Here is a 22,756-nt window from a genome sequence, read left to right on the forward strand (position 1 = left end):
CTCAACTGAAGCTTGTATCTAAAACATAGCTATTGAATTATTCCAGATATATTGTCATATTTCTCCATTCTTTTATATTGATAATGATAGGTTGCTTAAAAATGGTCATTAAGTTTTTTGTATTGGCTTATTTCTTTTACATGCGGACTGAGATTTAAAGATTTAAATAGCAGTGCTTGAACTCAAACCCCACATTTGTCTTAGATGTACTAGGGTAAAGTCATAGAGTTTTGGGGGCTTTAGTATCCTTTATGTAAAGTGGAAATGATGGTTCTTTTTAAGAATATTGTGGAAAATGAGTTATTTTTGTGTCAAATATAAACTTTGATCGCTAAATAATAGGATTTGATCAGATTATCTTTGCATCTCTCTGTTTCCATTAGGCAAAATTCAAAGAATTGGATTAGTAAAAATTTTAAAAAATAGACTCAATCTTTCATCAAATTTTTGTTAGTGATAGAGTCAAGGAAAGCAATCTTTTAGAAAAGAAGATTCAAAGATAAAGTGATGAGGAGTAAGAAATTGGATAAATTTCCAAAGTAATGCAAATTATTGTACTCTGATAATTCCATTGGAAGTTAAACTATACTTAGTGAAAAAGATGCTATCTCTTTAATAAACATAACTGAGCCAATTATTTTGTCTCTAACAGGGCACATATTTCATAGCTGTATTAATTCCAGAACACTAAAATAACAGGGTGGCAGCACTCAGTAAGAAACCAGTGTGTCTTTTGGCTACATTTTGTTGCTTCTAAGACCTTTTCAAATGTTATAATTAACTGTACTCTTTCTGCTGTTTAATCTGCTTATCCTAATTTCCCCATGCTACTCCTTGAGCTAGCAGATCTACTCCCACAGTAAGAAAGAGAATTAGAATAAAACAATTTGAGTCTTACTGTGGTGATTTCTCTGTATTGCATGAAGCTTTCTTAATATGTGAATTGTACCATCCTTTCACACTTCCCCTCCCCACATTCCAACCTATTATTTTTTTCCTGTCTCTAAGTTACTTAAAGATGTTGGAGGTTTCATCAGATGAGGACAAATGCTGTTGAACGTTCTCTGGCTCTTCAACCACTTTTCCATGTCCTCCAAAATGCCATTCCATGATAAAAACCTAGAAATATTTAGAAGCCCCAATATTCAAGGAGATTGTTATTATGATGCTTGTTTTTCTATGTTCTCACCACATTGTGTCATTTGAAGAGATCATCATGTTATTATTTGGAAATAGTTTCCTTTTCTACAAATAGATTAGAATCTAACCTTACCAATATAGATTACATTCTTCTATTACCAAGGACCAAAGGAATTTTAACAATGTCCCTGCCTTTTTTTTTTCTTTTTCTTCCCCTTACCTCTGTTATAAAAATTGACAGATGTGACTCTCAGGGCAGTTTAAGAGGGTGTATTAAAATGGGGGCCATAAAGTATATTCAACTTAGAAAATTTTGATTTAACTTGAACATGTAAAATCACTACTCTTTGCAAATAGGAGGAAGAAGGCACCTACGACCAAACCCTTGAGTTCCGTAGAGGAGGTGATGGTCAGCCAAGACGATCGACTCGGCCAACCCAGCAATTTTATCAACCTCCCCGGGCTCGGAACTGATAAAAAGGTAATGCTGATGTTGTGAAGTGGTTTTAATATAAAGAGAGGAGCAATTTATGTCAAATATGAAACTTGTAGATAACTGACATTTCTCAATGATAAACACTGGGAAAAAAGAGATTTTTTTAAAGCTATGTTGAATTATAAAGTATTTAAGATTATACCATAGTTATACACTACTTTTCTATCAAATTTTTCCTCAGAAATGCTGTTCCTAGTCTCCTGTTTTTTCCTTTATCTACTTTTTTATTGGAAGTGTTGAATCTGTGTAACAACTATAAATTTGAAAGCAAAAAGGAGATGAAAGAGTGGCCAGCAGGTGGCGTAGTGGTTAAAATGCTGGACTCCCACATGGCTGACCACTGTTCCAAGTTCCAGTCCTGGTAGATTAAAACTCCACCAGGCACATGTGCATGCATGCTTAAAATCCAGAGGTGCAATGGAGGAGAAGGGATTATAGCATGATTTCTCATTTTTCCTCTCTGTTTTTCTCTGGCAAATGCACATGCTCTGTGGTAAAAGTCTAAAAATTTTTTTAAAAAATGTAAATGTAAACAAAGGACCAGATAATCACCAATCTGAAAAATTAAGTTTATTTTTTGTTGTTTATTTAATTTCAATTTTTTTCTTAAGAAAATGTTTCATAGTATATCTTAAGGAATTGGGTGGCAACAACATGATTATTAATTGAAATGTGCTTTCTGACCCATACGCTATCATTCCCAAAGCTTTAATTTTAATTTCATAGAGTGCTATCAGAAAATCATCTTTGGGCTAGCAGGAAGTGTGGAGGTTAAGGTGCTTAGATCCCGCATAGCCGACTGCATGATTCAAGTCCTAGATCCTGCAGCTTGAAAAACATGCCAGGCATGGGACCATCAGATGGTGTAGTGCTTATGTTGCTGGACTCCCACATGACCACTGCAGTTTGAGTCTTGGGCCTGGTGGCTTTAAAAATCACTCTGGATGCGTGTTCATATGTGCTCAAGATCCCAGAGGATAATGAAGGAGAAGAGATTGCTGCATGTTCATCCCCCTTGGCAGTCGATTTCTCACTTTCCCTCTCACTGTCTCTGTCTCTGTCTCTCTCTTCTCTGGTGAATGCATGTGCCCTATGACCAAAACCTCTTAAAACAAACAAACAAAAAAACATGTCAGGTGCGTGTGTATGCATACCCAAACTCCTGAGAGGAGAATGGAAAAGGGATTACAGAGTGGTCACCCTCTGGGGGTTGCTTTTGCACTTTCTTAAAAAATCCCTCTTTGCCTCTGTTTGGCAGGCACATGCACCTTATAGCAAAAACTCAAAACAAACAAACAAACATATAGAAAATGCCTCTTAAGAAAAACACTATGCTTGGATTTCTGACTTTTTTTGCACCAAAATAAACTTGTACTTTAATTCAGTTTTTTTTATAAACTTTTTGAAGTTCTATCACATTTCCTCATTTCTAGTTTCTACTTATTTAAATGTCTAAAAAGAAAATATAAATTATAAACAGTTATTTGACTTCCAGCAAATGTAAGCATGAATTCTGATATCTGCTGAATTTTTTCTAAAGGTTTTTTACCTAACATTATTCAGAGTGAGAGTGAGAAACATTTAAGTTGTTTTCTGTTATCACAGTTTTCATTTTCTTCCTTTTTCCCCCTTTTAATTGCCAGATGTATTTGTGCTTGCCTGAGAGACATAGAGCAGGAAAGGGAGACAGCACCCCCTAACAGCGTGTAGTCACACCGCACTGCAATCCCTTCTGTGTTGTTCCATCCTGTAGGGATTTTGGCCTTGCAAGCACATGTGCCTGGTGGGTTTTTCAAGCCACCAACGATGGAATTTAGACCATAGTCTGTGGGATCTGGCTCTTTTAACCACTAGGCACAGAGCTGGCTCTCTGTATCACTTTTAAAAAGCTTTGTTTCCAGGGGACCAGCAGTTAGCATAATGGTTATGTCACTGGACTCCCACATAGTCGACTGCAGTTCGAGTCCTGGACCCGGTGGCTTAAACTCACGCTGGGCACGAGTGCATGCGTGCCCAAGATCCTGAGAGGAAAATGGAGGAGAAGGGATTGCGGCATGGCCATCCCCCCTGGGGGGTGATTTCTCGCTTTCTATCTCTCTGTCTCTCTCTCTCTCTCTGTCTGGCGAGCGCATGTGCCCTATAGCAAAAACCTTCCCCCCCAAAAAAAAGCTTTGTTTCAGGACCAGCAGTTAGCATAATGGCTATGTCTCTGGACTCCCATGTAGTTGACCATGGTTCGAGTCCCAGACCTGGTGGCTTAAACTCACGCCGGGCGTGTGTACATGCGTGCCCAAGATCCCGACAGGAGAATGGAGAAGGGATTGCAGCATGGCCATCCCTCCTGGGGGGTGATTTCTCGCTTTCTGTCTCTCTGTCTTTCTGGTGAGTGCATGCGCCCTATAGCAAAAACCTCTCTCAAAAAAAAAAAAAAAAAGCTTTGTTTCATAGTTGTAGATTTACTTTTGGTGTTTTGGGTCCTTTGCTAGATAATGAATGGCATAGAGTCTCTGTTTGGTAAGTGTTTAAGTAATTTGCATATTCCAAATTACTTAAACACTTTGAATATTCCAAAAAATATTTTTAAAAGCCACCATCCCCATCCCCCACACACACCCATTTACCCAGTGTGGGGAGAGAATTGAATTTTATTTGAGCCTAGTACTAAAGACAGTATCAGAGACTTATGAAGCAGGAGATTCCTGGAAGTTGGATTAGGTGAACAAGGCAGTCTCAGGGATTACTGTGGGCATGTAGCTGCACATCTGAGAAATGGTGGCAGGTCCTATTGAGGCTTGAGGGGACACAGAACACAAAAATCCAAACTTCAAGTGTCATAATTGTTATAGACACCTTGGAAAAATGAGCAGATAGAGAATAGAAAAATTATGTACAGTTCATCAATGAGTGAAACTGAGCAAAACTGTGCATTTGGAGCAATTTCTGATTGGATGTGGCTGGGAACAAGATACTAATTAGTAGGAGCAGCACATGAATTTTAAGCTCTATATGGTAGAAGAGTCCTCTGAAGACAATGTAGAGGCAAAAGGAAGCTTAAAATGGGGAAGAAGTAGCATCTAGACAAGGGACTCTCAGTGGGTATAATAGAGAGTGTGAACCAAAACAATGGGTGGCAAAAATATTTATTGATAGTGACAGTACAGTGTGGCTTCAGGTACCTTAAGAATTTGCATTTGATGTGTTCTGTGATAGCAGGAATTTCTGTGCAAGAGGGTGATCTGATCAAAATTACGCTTAAGAAATACTGCTGTTTGTTGTAGGGTGGAATATAACAACAGGAGAGAAAGAATGTGTGAAGCTATCGCACTAGTCCATTTGAAGAGTGGTTTGAGTTGTGTGTCCTGCTGTGAAAAGAGAGATATGATGGATCTGTGTAGTCAGAGTATGTGAGCCAAATCAGCAAGAAGCTGCCTGGAGCCTTAGAGGTTGAGGCTCAGCATGGACAGCCATTTAATAAATGTTGACTCACTCTGAACTCCATTCCTAGTTTTTTCTTTGTTTGATGAAAGTGTGATTTTCACAGTTTCTCACATAAGCCTGAAACTTTAAAACCAATAGCTAAGCATAGATTACTACATAAGTACCATGACTTTGGTTATTTGCAAAGTCTAGTTTTTAAACACCATTTTTAGTTAATAAGATGCACTTTCAAAATTTTTCTTCCTTAACACAATCTGGTCCAGCATCCCTTTCTAGAATTTTTCAGTTCTCTTTTCCAGTCAGAGAAGTGATCACCGTAAACATAGATGTTACAGAACCCCACGATGCCAGCAGGACTGGCAGCATGTGAGGATAATGATGCCCCAAGCTCTTCATTTTCCAAGCAGGCGACTGTTTACTTTGGAAGACTTACGAGCTGTTTGTATGCAGTCGTGGGGACTCTATCCATCAGTCCCTGCCCAACCACTCTTGCATGCATGAAGCTGAAATAGAACTGGATTAAATAAGTTTCTCCTCGTTCATCTCAGCTCCTTCTGTTATCACTGCCCAAAGTGGTTTCAACTAGCGTAGTTCCCTATAAAGATGGGGAGCAGCCAGGGGCAGTGACAGACCAATCTAAGTTATTGTGTGGACAAACCCAACTCAGAAATGTTCGGAGAGGAAGTGGAGATGGGGAAGATGGGGGTAGAAGAACTTCAGTGGCAGACTACATCCTTTTTAAGGTAGTTCTCTGTTAAAAAGTATTCAGTTAACCAAATTCATGAAATCAATACATTGGCAATAAAGGGCCTAACAGTGGCAGAGATGTACTTTAAGGCTTCCTAAAAAAAAGTTTAAAATTTTGTTTTCTCTTTACATAATGCTTTATAGAGACTGTTTACGAGTTTGACAGCTGTATTCAACCTATTCTATGTATAAAAACACTGCACATTGATAGGTAAGTCTCAGCGAAAGTGTGTCTTGACAAAGTGTGGAAGAGTTAATTTAGGGGTCCAATCTAATTTTCTTCCTTTTTTAAATAGAGTTTTGTCAAGAAAGGAGCCTTGATGGAAACATGCTGCTCAAATCCTGTTGATCGACTCTCTACTTTCCCTTCAGTATAGATGCAGCCATGGAGGATATCATTATTTGAAGAAAGAAAAAGAAGCCTTTAGGGGAAAGAAAAGAGTCAACCTTCACAAAGAGTAGGAAAAAGTACTGAGTTAAGTAAAGCAAAAGGAAGACTTAACAAGCGAAAGGAAGACTTTTTTCTTCTGCCATCAATAAAACCATTGCGCTATTATATACATTGTTTTACTGTATGTTTTATTTGCCTAATGTTATCTTTCTTATTCATCTTATATTAACCCCATACTAATTGCCTTCCATAGAGTAGCAATTACAGCATAGTGATGCCTCCCCCTATAATTACAGAATAAACTGACTTACACAGCTTGCCACAGTTCTTGCAAAAATAACCTAAAACCAAATAGCATTTCTTAGCATGGTAATAGCTACTAAATATGACAGCAAGAAGTGTTGAAAATTTGAATATGTCATTTTTAGCATTAGCTTTTTCAAATGTAGTTCAACTTAAAAACAAAACAACAGGTACTCCCTTTCTTATGAAACATGCAGTGTATCTTTCAGGATGTATCTGGTTATAGGTAACAGAAAACCCATTTCAAAGTAGCTTAACTAATAAGGGAATTGACTGGCTCATGTCACTGCCAGAAATGTAGTAAATTTCAGGATTGGTATAATTCAGTGATTCAGAAATGTCATGAAGACTGATGTTCTGCATCCTTCATTTCTGCTTTCTCCGGAATCAGTCTCATTATACAGCCCGTTGCTTCATGTGGTAACAAGATGATTTCCAACAATTCCCAGAGCTACTAAGCCCAGAGTGAACTTGGGACCTTTCCCAAAAGTGCACTCAAAAGAGAGAAAAAGCTTTCTTCATTAGGCCACATTTATCTTTCCTGGATCACTTCTACTTATGAACAAGTAACCCCAGCAGGGTCTATGGATTATTTTGGACTTGGCCGAAGTGCCCAGGCTTAGAAGTGGGGTGCTTATTGGAGGTTGATTGGAAGCAGAAGATATGCACCCGAAAGTCAGGATGCTTGCCAAGAGGAGAGGGATAAGATGTAGATGAAGCAGCCAGAATGTCCGTGACAGTAAACCCATTGTCTGAACTATGTGCTCTTCGTGTAGTGGGCAAAGATAGTCTTCCTATAGTTTCAGTCTGTTGATGCCAAAAGTGAACATTTAAAAAGAAAGAACGAGAGGTCCAGCAGATAGCACAGTACTTAAGATACTGGACTCCCACATTGCCAGCCATGGTTTGAATCCCAGGCTGAGTGGCTTGAAACTCACACCGGACTTGTGTGCACTCGTGCCTCCCAGGAGGAGAATGGAGAAGGGGCCATCTTCCCGGGGGGTGATTCTTCACTTTCCTTTTTTCTCTTTCTCTGACTCTGTGGTGAGTATATGTGTCCTATGGCAAAAATTTAAAAAAAAAAAAAAAGAAAGAAAGAAAGGAAAGAAAGAATGAGAAGAAAGAGGGGAGAGAGGAAGGAAGGAAGAAGAAAAATGAAATGGAGGGGAGGCTGGAGGGAAGGGAGGAAAAGAGAGAAAGAGAATGCTCTGACCAAAATAATTGAAAATATATGGTAGTTTGCTTTAAAGGAGAGGACCTTAGACATTCACTTAGAGTCTATTACAATATATGGTAGTTTACTTTAAAGGAGGACCTTAGACATTCACTTAGAGTCTATTAATTCTTAGTTGTTATTTATTAGCCCATGGTTGACAGTAGACTGAACTAGCAGTGTATGGTTCTTTGTGCTTTTGTTTTTGCCCTTGCTGTGCTAATCAAACCAACTAGGAGTTCTGAGGTGGGTCTGGGCATTAGAGCCCCAAGGTTTTTAAAGTGTATCCTACATTGAGAACCAGAGGAAGGCTCATAATTGTTCTGATGAGTTTGACAGTGATGAGTCAACAAAAGAAGAGGCGGAAGAATATTTAGAGTAGTTTAAAGTACTGGTTCTCTGTACGTGTTTGTTAGATGGAGACAATAATACCTCAAACAGTATTTTAAGTTTCTCAATAGATGGTGCTAGGGTTGGTTAGTGGTTACTATTATTACTCAACAGTCTCTAAGAATGGTTCTATTTGGTAACACATGAGAGACACATATTTGGGGTGGGGTTGTCAAAAAGTTCATGGAATATGTATTATGAAAAAATTGTGCCTGGATTTCATTTTTTTGTGCCAAAATAAACTCATATTTTAATTCCATTTTTGGACAAGCTTTCAAAGTCCCCTTGTATATGATTTGTCTTGAAGACATCTAGAAAATTTTAAATTGGACAGCAAGTAAAGCCAGCCTATTTGTTTTTCTGATTATTGGTGTCTCCTTCTGAGGGTAGGAGTCCATTTCAGACAAAGCAAGATATATATGGCTAAGCTTCACTGTGGCTTTTTATTATTCTTTAGTAACAAGCTGCAGGCTAGGAGATGCATATGGGAAAAGTGGCAAAAAATAATCGTTATTATTCACCAAGGATTTCCTATGAGCCTAGCACTTTGCTAAACATTTTTCACTCATTATCTTTTGTAGTCCTCCCCACAGCTCTGTGAGATATGCCTTGCTAGCTCTGTTCTCCAGCTGAAGTAGCTGGTGTCCTTATTTACCGCAGGTCACAAAGTGGCATGTTAAAGCCAGAGTTCAAAGCTAACAAACTACAGGAAGTTCCCCTAAGGAGGACAGTTAGCACTCCACATTTCAGGAGTGTCTGCAAGAAAGCTGTTTCTCTTCCCTCTTTTCCCTTCCTATCTTTTAGTTTTCTGTTGGTTTTATTGTGGATCTATTCTGTTATTTTAATTAGCACCTTAGGTGTGTTTTAGAATTTGTCCTTGCTTTGAAGTATGATGCTTTCCTTTGTTTTCTCTCCTAGTTCCATGACAGATCGGGCCTCATCATGGCCCCTTCCTCCCACCCCGTACCCCTTACTCTCTTTTCTCTCTCCTTGTTTCAAGCTCCTGCTTTTTCTTTCATTTTCCATATTTATGTTTTTAGCTTGAAGTTTTACATCTTCTTTTTTAAAAATAAAAGTGATTTTTATTATAGTTCAAAAATGAATGTTTATTTATTTGTTTAGTAAATATTTTCTGAGTACTGTTTTAGGCAGTACAGTATATTATAAAGAAAACCAATATTTCCTCACATTTCAAAGGCTCATTATCTAGCTCCTTTTATCAATTTATTTTAATAATTGCATATTATCTGGGATCAGCAGTTGGAGTAATGCCTATGTTGCTGGATTACCATGTAGCCGACCATGGTTTGAGTCTTGGACCCGGTGGCTTAAACTCACGCCAGGCGTGTGTGCATGTGTGCCCAAAATCCTGAGAGAAGAATGGAGGAGAAGATATCGTGGCATGCCCATCCCCCTGGGGGATGATTTCTCGCTTTCTGTCTCTCTCTGTCTCTCTCTGTCTTTTTGGCAAGCACATGCACCCTATAGCAAAACCTCTCCAAAAACAAAACAAAACAAAAAATTGCATATTATCTTTTTCATTTTACTTTTATTTCTTTATTATAAACATATTTTTAAAAAAATTTTAATTGCCAGAGGTCACATGGGTTCACCAGATTGAGAGAGAGAAGGCACCTTTCAATGGGGACCTGGTGACACCACAATCCTTTTTTTTTTTTAGAGTTATTTTTGGTGGAGGGCATATGCACTTGCCAGAGAGAGACAGAGAAACAGAATGCAAGAAATCATCCTGGGAGTTTGGGGGGATGGCCATGCTGCAATCCCTTCTCCTCCCGTCTCCTCTTGGAATTTTGGGCATACTATGCGAGTGAGTTCTAAGCCACCAGGTTCAGGTTTCAAACCGCAGTTGACTACTTGGGAGTCTAGCAATGTAACCGTTATGCCATTTTCTGGTCCCCACACCACAGTTCTTTTTCCTCTGTTTCATCAGGATTTCAGTCGTGTGCACACTTGGACATGGCATGTTTTTTTGAGCTGCTGGGGCTGGGATTCAGACCATGGTCAGCCATATGAGATCTGGCCCGCAGTGCATAGGGTTCAACCATTGCACTATTGTGATCAGTCCATATTATTTCTTTAATATATTTTCACTGACTTTTATTTTTGCTGATCTATTGTAACTGATCATTTAAATTTTATCAATTTTTACTTTTATTATATTACATTCTATTCTCTATTTTTAAAAAATGTTTTAAATTTTATCAATTTTTTTTTACATCTGGTCCATGAGTGTGTGAAGCATCTAAAGTTGAATCTCCAAGCTATTGACACGTCCTCGACGTAGACCTCAACTTAAAGGATGTTTCGTACTGCTACTTCTTTCTCACCGCATAGCCGTTGCACTTACTAGGATATTGTAAAGGGCCAGCAGGTGCCATGGTGCTTAAGATACTGGACTTCCGCATGGCTGACCATGGTTCTTGTCCCAGACCCAGTGGCTTGAAAATTGCACTGGGCACACACTGTGTGTGTGTGTGTGTGTGTGTGTGTGTGTGTGTGCGCGCACACACATGCCCAAAATCTCCAGAGGAGAATAGAGAAGAAAAAAGTGTGGCATGACCATCCCTCCTTGGGGGGTGATTTCTCACTCTCCTCAGAATTTCTTCCTGTGTCTCTCTGGTGAGTGCACATGCTCTATAGTAAATACCTCAAAAAATAAAAAGGATTGTAGAAACAACTGTCAGCTAATAAAGAAAATCTGAAAGCTAATAAGTTCTGAGAGTTGCCTAAAGTCCTCTCCTTCTAATTAAAATACCAAATTTTGTCAATTTTGGCCAGAAGATTCTCATTAATTCCCCTCCCATTTTTTCTCCCTCCTCCCCTTCTCTCTTCTTCATCTCACCCTCTCCTTTTTCCTCCCTCTTTTAATTCTTTTCTTTCTTGTCTGTCTGTCTGTCTGCCTGCCTGCCTTCCTTCCTTCCTTCCTTCCTTCCTTCCTTCCTTCCTTCTTTCCTCCCTTTCTCCCTTCCTCCCTTCCTCTCTCCCTTCCCTTCCTCCCTTCCCTCCTTCCTTCTTTCCTTCTTTCACTTTCTTTTTCTTTTTCTTTCTTTTTTCTTTCTTTCTTTCTTCCTTCCTTCCTTCCTTCCTTCCTCCCTCCCTCCCTCCCTCCCTTCCTTTTTTCCTTCCTTCCTTCCTTTACCTCCCTCCCTTTCTCTTCTCTTCTCTTCTCTTCTCTTCTCTTCTCTTCTCTTCTCTTCTCTTTTCTTTTCTTTTCTTTTCTTTTCTTTTCTTTTCTTTTCTTTTCTTTTCTTTTCTTTTCTTTCTTTTTCAATTTGCCACAGGGTATGTGCACTCACTCACTAGAGAGAGACAGAGAAGGGAAAGTGAGAAAGCATCCCCCATGGGTGATGATCACACTGCAATCCTTTCTCCTCTATCTTCCCTCCTAAGAGTTTGGGCATGCACATACATAGGCCCGGTATGTTTTTCAGGCCACCAGGTTGGGACTCAAACTGCCCTGTCAGCCATGTGGAAGCCAGCTGTCTTAACCTCCATACCACCAGTTTGCCCCTTTCTCTTTTTTTAATTAAGGTTTGACTTTATAGGACTAAGACTCTTGGAAGACTGTTCTGCTAAATGAAGAGTCTGTAGTTTACTCAACCTTCTAGGCTTAGACTATAATGACAACACCTCCAACCTCATGCTATTTTTTCCCATTTCTATACAGTTACTTCACTCACAGGCCTTTCTTTGTGATTCTTAACAAACACTTCATGGCTAACGCCATGCCTAATTCAGTTCACTCTAAGGATTAATTGTAGAAAGAACAAAGAAAGGAAGCATAACACCAGAGCTAAGAAATATGCTCTATGTGACCAGGCTAGAATGGCCATCAGCCTTCCCAACCCTAACCACAAAATCTAGTCCCATTAGTGAGCAAGTTAGGGTGTCAGTGCATGCCTTGGAAAACTTTTACTACGTCCCATCTATTTGTCCCTTTTGAGAGGAAAGGGAGTAGCCATACGTGCTGCTTTTCAGAAGTAAAAAACATGCTGGCATACTTATTCTTCTCTCTCTCCCATTCCAATAACACTGTATTAGGTAAAATACTGAAGATAAAAATGTTCATTTAGACAACATAATATGTTTCCATAAAGTAGAAACCCACAGATATCAAAATGGTTTTATATAAATAAGAGAACAGGGCCAGCTCAATGGTTTTGTTAACCATAGGAGGTTTTGTGTCATATAGTTTGCATACAATTGGAAGGAGAAAGTTCAGGCAAGAGACGTAGGTGTTTAACCAGAGGAATAGAGTCCAGATACTCTGGCACAGGTCTTTTTATAGGGTTAGGGTATAAGTGGAGCCTCTGCTGCTCAGTGCCGGTTTGTGTCTGAAAAATATCAATGCAAAGCAGGGTAGCCCTGGCTCTGGGAGAACTGATGAGCAGGCAGTTCATGGCCCCGTGATATCCAGCACTAGGAGGGATGCCAGCTTGTTTGGAGTCATGGGGTTCATGTCAAGGTGGGCATGACTTCAGAGTACAGGGTTGGTGAGGCCACCCTCAAGAGCTCAGTCTTGTTCCCTTTTCTTTGCCTGATTTGTCAAAAGAAGATCAGGTCACAACTGTTTGGTCAGAGAGGTCTGTGAGAAAGATATTTGGGCCCTCTTTCCAGAAGCAACACTGTTTGCTTCAAAATCTGAGAAATGGCAAGGCTGATAAAGAGGCACACTTGGCACACTTTCCTTTCAGCCTTTGAGAATATCGGTATGAAAAGCACCAGTAGCACAGTTCCTGCCACAAAAGATGCAGGATTCTCCCAAGCTACAGAAACACAGAGAGAGGCTGGGATTATTCGAAGAATGTGGGGCTTACAGGAAGCTCATTATAAATATTAGTTCTGTCTACAAGAGGATGAAGCTTTCTCTTGACAGGTTACTGAGGTCCCAGAAACCCATTGGCCAAGGGGAAATAAAAAGTGAAACTAAGAATTATCAATAATGGAAAGGGCTTTTAGGGAAATACTTGAAAACAGAGAGGGGGGACCAGCAGTTGGCATAATGGCTATGTCTCTGGACTCCTGTGTAGTCGACTGCAGTTTGAGTCCTGGACCTGGTGGCTTAAACTCACGCCAGGTGCGTCCAAGATCCCGAGAGGAGAATGGAAGAGAAGGGATTGCGGCATGGCCATCCCCTCTGGGGGGTGATTTCTCGCTTTCTGTCTCTCTGTCTCTCTCTGTCTCTCTGGTGAGCACACATGCCCTATAGCAAAAACCTCTACAAAAACGAACAAACAACAACAACAAAAAAAACAAAACAGAGGGGGTCTTTCAGATCTATTCTCTAAGAAAGGCCATCTGCATAGTGGAAGACCCCCAGCCGCTCCAAGATGTGGAAATCATGTAGAACCCCTTGCTAAGAGATCTCTCCAGAGGTTTAATCTACAGAAATGGCCTTTGGATAGTACATGGATTTTTCTGGTCCCATGGTGACTCCTTTCTTATTTCTTTGCTTATTTTTCTACCTATGCTCTTTTCTAAAACACAGTTTATTTTATAGCCATAGTTAAACCCACAAGAGAATTCAAATAGCTCAAAAATGTTGTTTTGCTGGTATTGTCAAATGTATATTATATAATCTAGGGTGGCGCAAATTATGGCATATTTTATTTCAAATTCAGATGGCCTTAACTGAAGTAATGTACTTACTTACTCTATTCAGTCTACTGGGGCCAAACTCAATGAGACATTCACAAAAGGCTATGAGATGCTAGATGCTCATCTCACAGGGTCTAAGTCATAAAAATAAATAAATAAGTAAGTAAGTAAGTAAATAAACTGTAGTAAGGAAAAGGACCCTCAGAAAAGGATAGGTTAAACCTTTACTAGTACAAGTTTTTGTGTCAGCTAGTTCAAAGGGTACAGAAATATCCATAATTGTCAAAGGCTATTACATGGTTTGGAGTTTACGAGAAAAGAACACAATTTAGAGGAATGTGGTAACATGTTCTAACTTCAGGCGGCAAACTCTCCTTTCACCACTAAAGGAAGGCAATTTTGCTAAAGTTCAAAAGTTTACAGGGCTTCCATGTATGGTTAGAACAACAGGGGATGGATTTACCTTCCTGCCTGAAACAGTTGAAGAACTAGACAAAATACACGAGACGTTGGAACTCAAGACATCGGACACCAGGCAATAAGGTATAGTGACTCTTGAGAGGTGGGAAGAAAATTAGACAACCCTTACAGTTAGCCCAGATTACTCCCTGGGAAAAGGTTGTGGATAAGGAGGGAAAATATATAAACAGTGCCAGTCAGTACTGAAGTTGAGAGAAGGAAGTGTGAGTTTAGCAAAGACAAGGTAAGTAGATTTTATGGAACAAAACACTAGAAAAATGATTGATAGACCTAAATGTAATATCTAGAACTATAAAACATCTGGAAGAAAACAGAAATCCTTCACGAGCCTGGGTAAATCAGGACTTCTTAGATATGACACCAAAAACATTGTCCATAAAAGAACAAATTTAAAAACTGTACTTAGTGAAAATTAAGAACTTCTGCTTCTCAAAAGCACTGCAAAGGGAATGAAAAGACAAGCTACAGACTAGGAAAAAATATTCACAAATGTTTGAATATCTGATGAAGAACTTGTATACAGAATACGTAAAGACTTAGAACCTGGTGGTGGTGTAACAGTAACACAACTGAATTGACATGGGAAAGGTCCTGAGTTATGTCCTGAGCACATCAGGTGATCTGGGCCTGCCGGGACTGGAGGTAGGTTGTGTCATGGAGAACCTGTTGGATGTACTCTCTTTCTCTCACTTTCTCTCAGAGGAAATAAATAACTTTCAAACTCAATGAGAAAGCAACTCAATTTTAAAATGGTATGGAGAGTCAAACAGTTGACCAGTGTTGATCAGTTCAAACACTGAATCTATAAAGAACAAAGAACTGTGAGGTCTTAGGAATTGTAATTTGGGAGACACAAATCCAAAGGAATGCTCTAGAGATGTTTGAAAATTGGGAGTTCATATAGACAAAAAGCTTTACATCACTGCAGGGTAAATGAAATTACCATCGAAACTTCGACTGAGTCTGTGAACAAGCAAGGACTATGAAGACTATATGACCAGTGGAAGATGAAGATAAAAGACCCATAAAACAAGAGTCAGGTAACATCTTGATGCATATATTGAGCTTCAGGACACAATGTAATTACCTAGTCATTCCAGGTGCCTGTAGCCAAAGGGTGAAGGTAACCAAGGTTTATATCTCAAGCAGCAGCTTGAGACATACCAAATTCCGTTCCTTTATAGCCTCCTGACTCTTTGTCGTTATGACTTTCCTTGATTCTTTCTCCCAACACACCAAAGAAGACATAAAGATGGCAAATAGCACATGAAAAGATGGTCACCACCATTAGTTATTATGGAAATACAAATTAAACATATAATAGGTAACAAGTACCCACCTATTAACTACAATTAACCTATTAACTACCTGGGATTGGTGAGGACGTGGAGGAACTGGAATGCTTAAACACTGTTGGTGGGGATATAAGATGATACATACTGGAAAGAGTTTGACAGATTCTTAAAAAGTCAAACATAAGCCTATTATGTGATTCAGTAATTCCACTCCTAATTCTTTACTCATGATAAATGAAAAGGCATGTCCATATTTAGATTCCTACACTAGTGTTCATAGTATCTATTTATAATAGCCCTGAACTAGGAAAAAAACAAATGTTCATTAACATGTGAAAGCATAAACAAATAGGTATATCCATAAGTGAATTACCACTCAGCAATAAAGCATACGAACCACTGATACATGCAACAACATGGATAGATCTCAGAATAATTATGCTGAGTAAAGCAGGCCTGAACCCTGAGGAGGGAGGCGATTACATTTATAGGGAATGCAAAGCAATGCATGGCGACAGAAACCAGATCAATGAGTAGTTGCCTAAGGAGGGAGGGATGGCAGGGAGAAATTATAAAGGACATGAGGAAACTTCCTGGAGCATATATGTTCATTATCCTGATTGTGGTGATGATTTCACAAGCGTATATGCCCAAATTTATCAAATCATGTCTTTTAAAGATCCACACTTTTCTGCATGCCAGTTTTAAAGTTGCTTTTTTTTTTAAAAAAAAAAAGCAATTATGAATCCAGTGTGGGCTTTTTTTGCTCTTATTGAAATAAAGTGGGACATCAAGGGTAAAAAGAAGCAAAACTCTTAAGGGACACAAAAATGGAAAATTACCTGTTGATATCGTGTATGAAAATGCTTTAACTGGACTAATAATATACAGTGTAGCACACTGGGAAAATTCATTTTGCAAACTAATGTTATACAGTGAATGAATGTGTTAAAAAAATTTTTTTTTGAGAGCTTTTCACTGTAGGGCGCGTGCGCTCGCCAGAGAGAGACATAGAGACAGAAAGCGAAAAATCACCCCCCAGGGGGGATGGTCACGCCGCAATACAGTGTAGTCACACTGGGAAAATTTATTTTGCAAACTAATGTTATACAGTGACTGAATGTGTTAAAAAATTTTTTTAAAAAGAAAGAAAATGGGACATTACTGCTGGATTCAATAAAAGTTGTGTTATAACCTTCCGCTTCTCACTGGATTTAGGTAACCATATAGTAACAGTTATAACTGTCTCAGGGTCAGCAGGTCGTTAAGGCACTGGACTCCTACATGGTTGACTGTGGTTCATGTCCCGGACCCAGTGGCTTAAAACTCACAACAGCACATGTGAGTACAATGCCCAAGATTTTGAGAGGAGAATGGAGGAGATGGGATTATGGCATGATTATCCCATCTGGCGGGAGATTTCTTGCTTTCTGTCTCTCTGGTGAGCACACATGACCTATTGCAAAAATTTCTCAGAAAGAAAAAATGTCATAATTGTCTTGATTAGGAAATATTTAATATCTAAAATATTAATATTTATGACCATTTTAGAGATAAGTGGTTTTAAATTCATCATTGTAAACCTCTTGATTCTCAGAGAATAAATAAATTGTTATGATTATTGTTATTTTTGTTTGTATTATTACATCTTAGACTTTAAGACTAATTCTTCTTGTGGCATGGAATTTTATGTGTGTGTATGCGCCTGAATTTCCTATTGTTAAACTTTCTTTCATCTATCAGAATTCCCAGGCATTTATTTAAAAGGACTAAAGTATTAGAAACATTTCCCCATTTGAGACTTTTCTATTTGTTTCTTTGTATTTACCCTGTGGTTTTTAAGAATTGACTGAAATAACTCTAGTACTTAATTTGCTGCTTAATAAGTACTTGTTTTAATTTCATAAATACTTTCAAACTCTTGGGAAAATACAGCTCATAGCTTTGGCATTTTTACCATACTCTGAATTCTTCTAAACTTGTCACTTTTTAAACCTGAAGCAGTTTCTTCCTCCACCAGTTATGCATTCGATCTGTATGATGTAACAATGCTAAAGTAAATACACGTACATAGAAGTATTTACATACTTCTGTAACTCTTCTGTTTTTCATATTCAGGATTATGTGTATGGATGTTTGCTTATTTTATCTCAACCTGTTGCTTTGGATTTATAACATGCCAAACTCACAAGCTCAATAGAGGAATCGGAGACATGTGGTAGTCATAAGATTGGAGATTTTTATATCTATTTTATATGAAGTGCTCCATTTTGACATGAACCATCATCATTTTTCAATGGTTTTGTGGTATTGACAAAATAAGACCCTTAGTATATAACTGCTTATCTCTTAAGTTCTTTGTATTCCTTTACAAAGTTTTAGGAAGTCATTTTTGTGTCCTGCCTATGAGTGCCAAGACCCAGTGAAATCAGGCTATTTGTAATTTTCTTGTTCAAGGACAACATGAGTAGAAATATATTGAGCTTGCTAGATTACAGTTTAGTCATCTATAATAATTTCTTCCATGAATTAGTGAACTCAGTACAAGAAAATTGTAACATATGTTGCAAATAAGCTGCTTATAAAAAGATTATTCCAACAGGAATTGTTCCTTTTGGCTGCCATTTGTACTGTTTGAAACCTAATTCTTAGAATCCTCATGGTAAATAGTTCCTATTTAAGTTAACAAGGTTGTGTCCAGCTGCTCAGTTTAGATTTCCCAGGTTCATGTGTTTTTGTTTTAACTCTTGAATCTTACTTTTTACTTAGATTATAGACATCATAAAAGGAAGTTAGTTATATTATCAATATAACACTACAAACAATGACTGGTGTAATTACTTACTAATCCACTCAGACATATTTGTAGAATAGTGGACATCGTTTGGATTATTTGTCTAGCACCCCCTTTTCAGCATTAGTTTTCTCCTTAGCTTTAGCCACGTAGTTTCAGAAGGAAGTGCTATGTTCCTGCAGTATTTATGCTAGGGAGGAAGTAGAATCATGAAGTAGCTGGGAACCAAGGTTCTTCTGCTTCTTGACTTTGTGACTCGTTTCCTCATTTGGGAAACAGGGATAATAGGAGTACTTACCTAAGCACACAGGGAAGACGTTGACCATGATGCACGGCTGGCTGATGGCTAGGGTGGATTATGGCATTGGGGCCCTATGGGGGGTTTACACTCCCTCTCTTCTGATCTCACAGAAGAAAGGAAAAAAAAAAAACTTACTCCATTGTTACATCTGAATATCAAAAAAACAAAATAAGGAAAAAAAAAAGCCACACCAAAACAAGAATATTGTCCAAAAATCACAGAAAAGAACAAATGTCTCTCTATTCTGGCTAATTTAAATGGTACTTTCTGCTACTTCTTTAATCATTGTAGCATTAGGTCTGCTTATCCCTTCCACTATCCAGAGAAACATTACTAAAATAGCCAATGGTAGAATTATCCTGCTGCTTACAACACCTAATGTTGGGCAAAGTCCACACTCCTTGAACCATCCTAAAGTTTTCCAACACAAAGTTAAATCCAACTATGTGAGGGGAGTCTTTAAGAAGTTCATGGAAATGTGTTTTATAAAAAACTGTGCATGAATTTCAAATTTTCTTGCACCACAATGAACTTGTACTTTAATTCCATTTTCTATGAGCTTTTTAAAAAAGTGTATTTCACCTATGAGCAAGAGAGAGAGAAAGGGAGGCATCCCAATAGTATCTTCATACCACAATCCAACCCCAGCTCAGCTGGACCAGATCACAAACATGTAGGCATGCTTCTGACATGCTTAGGGTGGTCTAAAGCTATGAACTCAGGACTTTCCCCATGGTAGGTCCAGTTATATTATTATACCACCATCTGGTCCTTTAAAGAACGCATGTAATTTTAAAATTTTGTTTTCCATGAGCAATAAAAAGAGAAGAAAAAAAGAGACAGTTACCCTCTTCATGCTGAGATCCCCCCCAGCTTCGGCCATAGTCACATGAGTGCCCAATGTACACAGGTAGGTCTCTGGGTGCAAACTTTAAACCTTTCCATATGTGTCGGCCTTGCAGAGCATTGTATTTTTCCATGCACTACCATCCAGCCCCTCCATGAACACTTTGAAGTCCCATTCTATTAACCACATTTTCTAATTGCTATATCTTATGTTTGACATCTGAGGCTTTGCTGACTAGGCAGGGGCTGGTGCCCACTCCTACCCCCCTCCAGTTAGCTAGGGATTCTCTAGAGTGTGCTTTTCATATGCAAACTAACCAATTTGGAGCCCATGTACTCTTGTGAGACACTAACACCCTGTCCTAAATGCCCCAGGACCAGGAATCAGACAGTAGGAGCAGCTACTATATCCAAGACCCCCTGAAATTATTGCAATTAGCCAGTTCTAAACCTGGTCAGCCCACATGCATTGCCTTGACACTCCTTCCTGTGAAAATCACAATGAAATCTTTTCAACAGTTCTCCTGCTTGCTACTTGTCTGTGAACAACCTCTATATTCTCTCCTACATGGTGTCGTATGCCACCCTCCTTTTGGAAACTGAATAATAAACTATGTTTCAGTGGAATTCATCTCTTGATCTGTTGTCTTCACTAAACTTGGTTAAAACCCAAATCCCATACACATTTCTAAAAACCTATCATAAGTCCTTTCTCACACCCTCGGTTCTCCGTGACATGTGGTCTTTTTCATTGCAGTGAGTCAGTTGACCCACGTTGACTCAATAGTAGGTGTGTTTCTGGGATTCTTTGACTGGAAGGCATTGATATGAGATGAAGGGAAGTGATGAATGTAATGCCCAGTGACTGAAAACCTTGAAAACCACAATGATGCTATGTAAAATGTGATCTAGTTCTTTTGCCTGTGGTTCATTGGCCCAGAAAAAGACCGTGGTGGGCCAATCTGTATTTCTCTCCAAATAGATCTGTAACAAGGAAATTCTGAACTTTCTGGAACTATTTAACCATATACCAGGGAAACACAGCCAGCCAGTCTATGATGATATAAAAAAAAAAAAAATAGTGCTCAAGCAGAACCAGAGGGAAGAGGCAAAGAGAATTTCCTGGACCCTTCACCAATGCTGTTTATGCCTATTTCTCAAATCTAGAGACATCTCTTCCTTTGGATCCTGTGAGATAACCCAGTATCCTAGTAAATTCTAGTACAGCTTGCCTAAGGAGCCTAAGATTGTTAATTGTAGTCGAAAGAAATTCTAATAGATGTATATAATTGACAGGTAATATACTAAACAGGGGGACCAGAAGATGGCATAATGCTTATGTTATTGGACTCCCATATAATCAATCGCAGTTTGAGTCCTGGACCTGGCAGCTTAAAACTCACACTGGGCACGTGTACATGCCCAAAACACCCAGAGAAGGGATTGTGGTGTGGCTATACTTCCTGGGATATGATTTCTTGCTTTCTGTCCCTTTCTGTCTCTCTGGTGAGCGAATGAGCCCTATAGCAAAAATCTCTCTTAATATATGTATATGTATACATATATATATATATAATATAAAATACATATACATATATATATATATAATATAAAATAGGTAACGTCTTAAAAGTCATTCCATATTACTAAGAATTAGTAATATTTTTCAACTATGGGGACATTTCCTATGGCATTTGTTTTCTAGTTTCCTTGTTTGTCCCTTTCTGAGCTTCTCCTCAGGATCATAGGGCTTTACCCTAATTTTCCTAGGGTTTCAGCAGAATACTTGAAGAGCTTGTCACCCTTACTACAAATAAACTGTTGCTGCTCTCAGTGCCATGGGATGGTGACTGTGCTTCTTCATTCTAGTCTTCACTCATATGAGTATATTGCCTTATAGTGCCTTATAGGTGACTAAGGTTTTTTTTAAGGTCTTGAGCCTTCGAATCTTCTTCTTCTTCTTCTTTTTTTTTTTTTTTAGAATTTTTGATTTAATTTTACTTATTATTTAATTTTACCAGAGAGAGGGAGAGTGAGAAAGCAAGCCACCAGGTAGAGAACTTGAACTGCTGTGGGCCATGTTGGAGTCCAGCCCCTTAACCACCATGCCACCTGCCAGCCCCTCCTTTCAGTCTTTTATGGCCACGCTTTTAAAACATTTTGTTCACACGCTCTCTAAATATTAAAACGAAACAAATAACCCCTAGAATACTTTTAACTTGACATCAAAAAATGTCAATTTATCAGACATTTATAAGGTGCATAGAATATAATTCCTGCCATCTTGAATTTGTGCTTTAAGAAAAACAGATTTGGGGGACCAGCAGATGTCATGGTGGTTAAGGCACTGGACTCCCACAAGGCTGTCTGTGGGCCAAGTCTTGTACCTGGTGAATTCCTTTCTTACTTTCTTTCTCTCTCTTCCTATCTCTCTGGTGAGTGCACATGCCCTGTAGTAAATTTAATTATAGTAATAAATAAAATAATTCTTTATAAAATAATAAAATAAAATAAGATTTGGGGTATGAAGTGAAAATCATGCCAGGCACTTGTGTGTACATGCCCAAAGTCCCAGGAGGAAAACGAAAAAGAAGGGATTGTAACATGGCCATCTCCCCTGGGGGTGATTTCTCACTTTCCCTCTCACTGACTCTCTCTCTGTGGTGACAGCATAAACCCTATGGCAAAAACATTTAATTAAAAAAAGTAAAGGAAGAAAAAGAAATAAAATAAGGTTATATTTTATCTGTTTTTAAAATTTTTCCAGAGAATGTATGTGTTTGCTAGAGTGAGAGAAAAAGAGAAAATCAGAAAGCATCTCCCTTCTCCATGAGGAACGATCATTGCAATCCCTTTTCTACTATTTCTCCTTTCACTCAGGATTTTAGGTGGGCACACACATGCCTGGCATGTCTCTCAAGACACCAGGACTCAAACTACATGATTGGCAACATGAGATCCAATGTCTTAACCACCCTGCCACCAGCTTGTGCTTCTAGTGGATTTGTATATATTTCTTCAAAGCCTTGAAGCTGTAGATGTAGCTCATTCAATTTTTGAACATTGTTTACGATTTGTCATAGGTTTGCAAAAGCTAGTCCTCATTGTCAGACCAGTCAAGTAACAATATGATTGTTTGGATAGAAAGCATCTAATTTAATTTTTCCCTCAAATCAAATAAACACAATCATAACTGTCTTTCAAACACTTCACTCCTGAATTCTAAGATATAATAGATGAGACCTTGCCATATGTTTATTGTCATCATGAAAGAAGTCATTTTCAGTGCTCCTCAGTCAAGTT

General features: G+C 38.6%; 1 protein-coding gene and 1 long non-coding RNA gene across 7 annotated transcripts in view; one reads left to right on the forward strand and one right to left on the reverse strand.

The window, feature by feature from the left end:
• TDRD3 (tudor domain containing 3) overlaps positions 1-6,379 on the forward strand; it is a 154,123-nt gene extending 147,744 nt beyond the window's left edge. For 3 of the 6 annotated variants that reach the window (XM_027776610.1, XM_027776609.1, XM_014592405.2), the window contains 2 exons: positions 1,498-1,621; positions 6,118-6,379. In XM_027776610.1, coding sequence (XP_027632411.1) covers positions 1,498-1,614 — 117 coding nt within the window. In that variant the 3' untranslated portion in view covers positions 1,615-1,621; positions 6,118-6,379. Of the gene's footprint in view, positions 1-1,497; positions 1,622-5,965; positions 6,033-6,117 lie in introns of all 6 variants that reach the window. The other 3 variants (XR_001371296.2, XM_014592406.2, XM_014592407.2) reach the window with 3 other exon arrangements.
• The window catches only part of LOC102497198 (uncharacterized), a 41,465-nt gene extending 22,811 nt beyond the window's left edge, over positions 1-18,654 (reverse strand). Inside the window, exon 1 of the long non-coding RNA XR_336287.3 lies at positions 18,605-18,654. This is a non-coding gene — a long non-coding RNA (uncharacterized LOC102497198). The remainder of the gene's footprint in view (positions 1-18,604) is intronic.
• Positions 18,655-22,756: the final 4,102 nt, after the last annotated feature.

The sequence above is a fragment of the Tupaia chinensis genome, unplaced genomic scaffold, assembly GCF_000334495.1.
Source record: "Tupaia chinensis unplaced genomic scaffold, TupChi_1.0 Scaffold000686_1, whole genome shotgun sequence".
Lineage (NCBI taxonomy): Eukaryota > Metazoa > Chordata > Mammalia > Scandentia > Tupaiidae > Tupaia > Tupaia belangeri.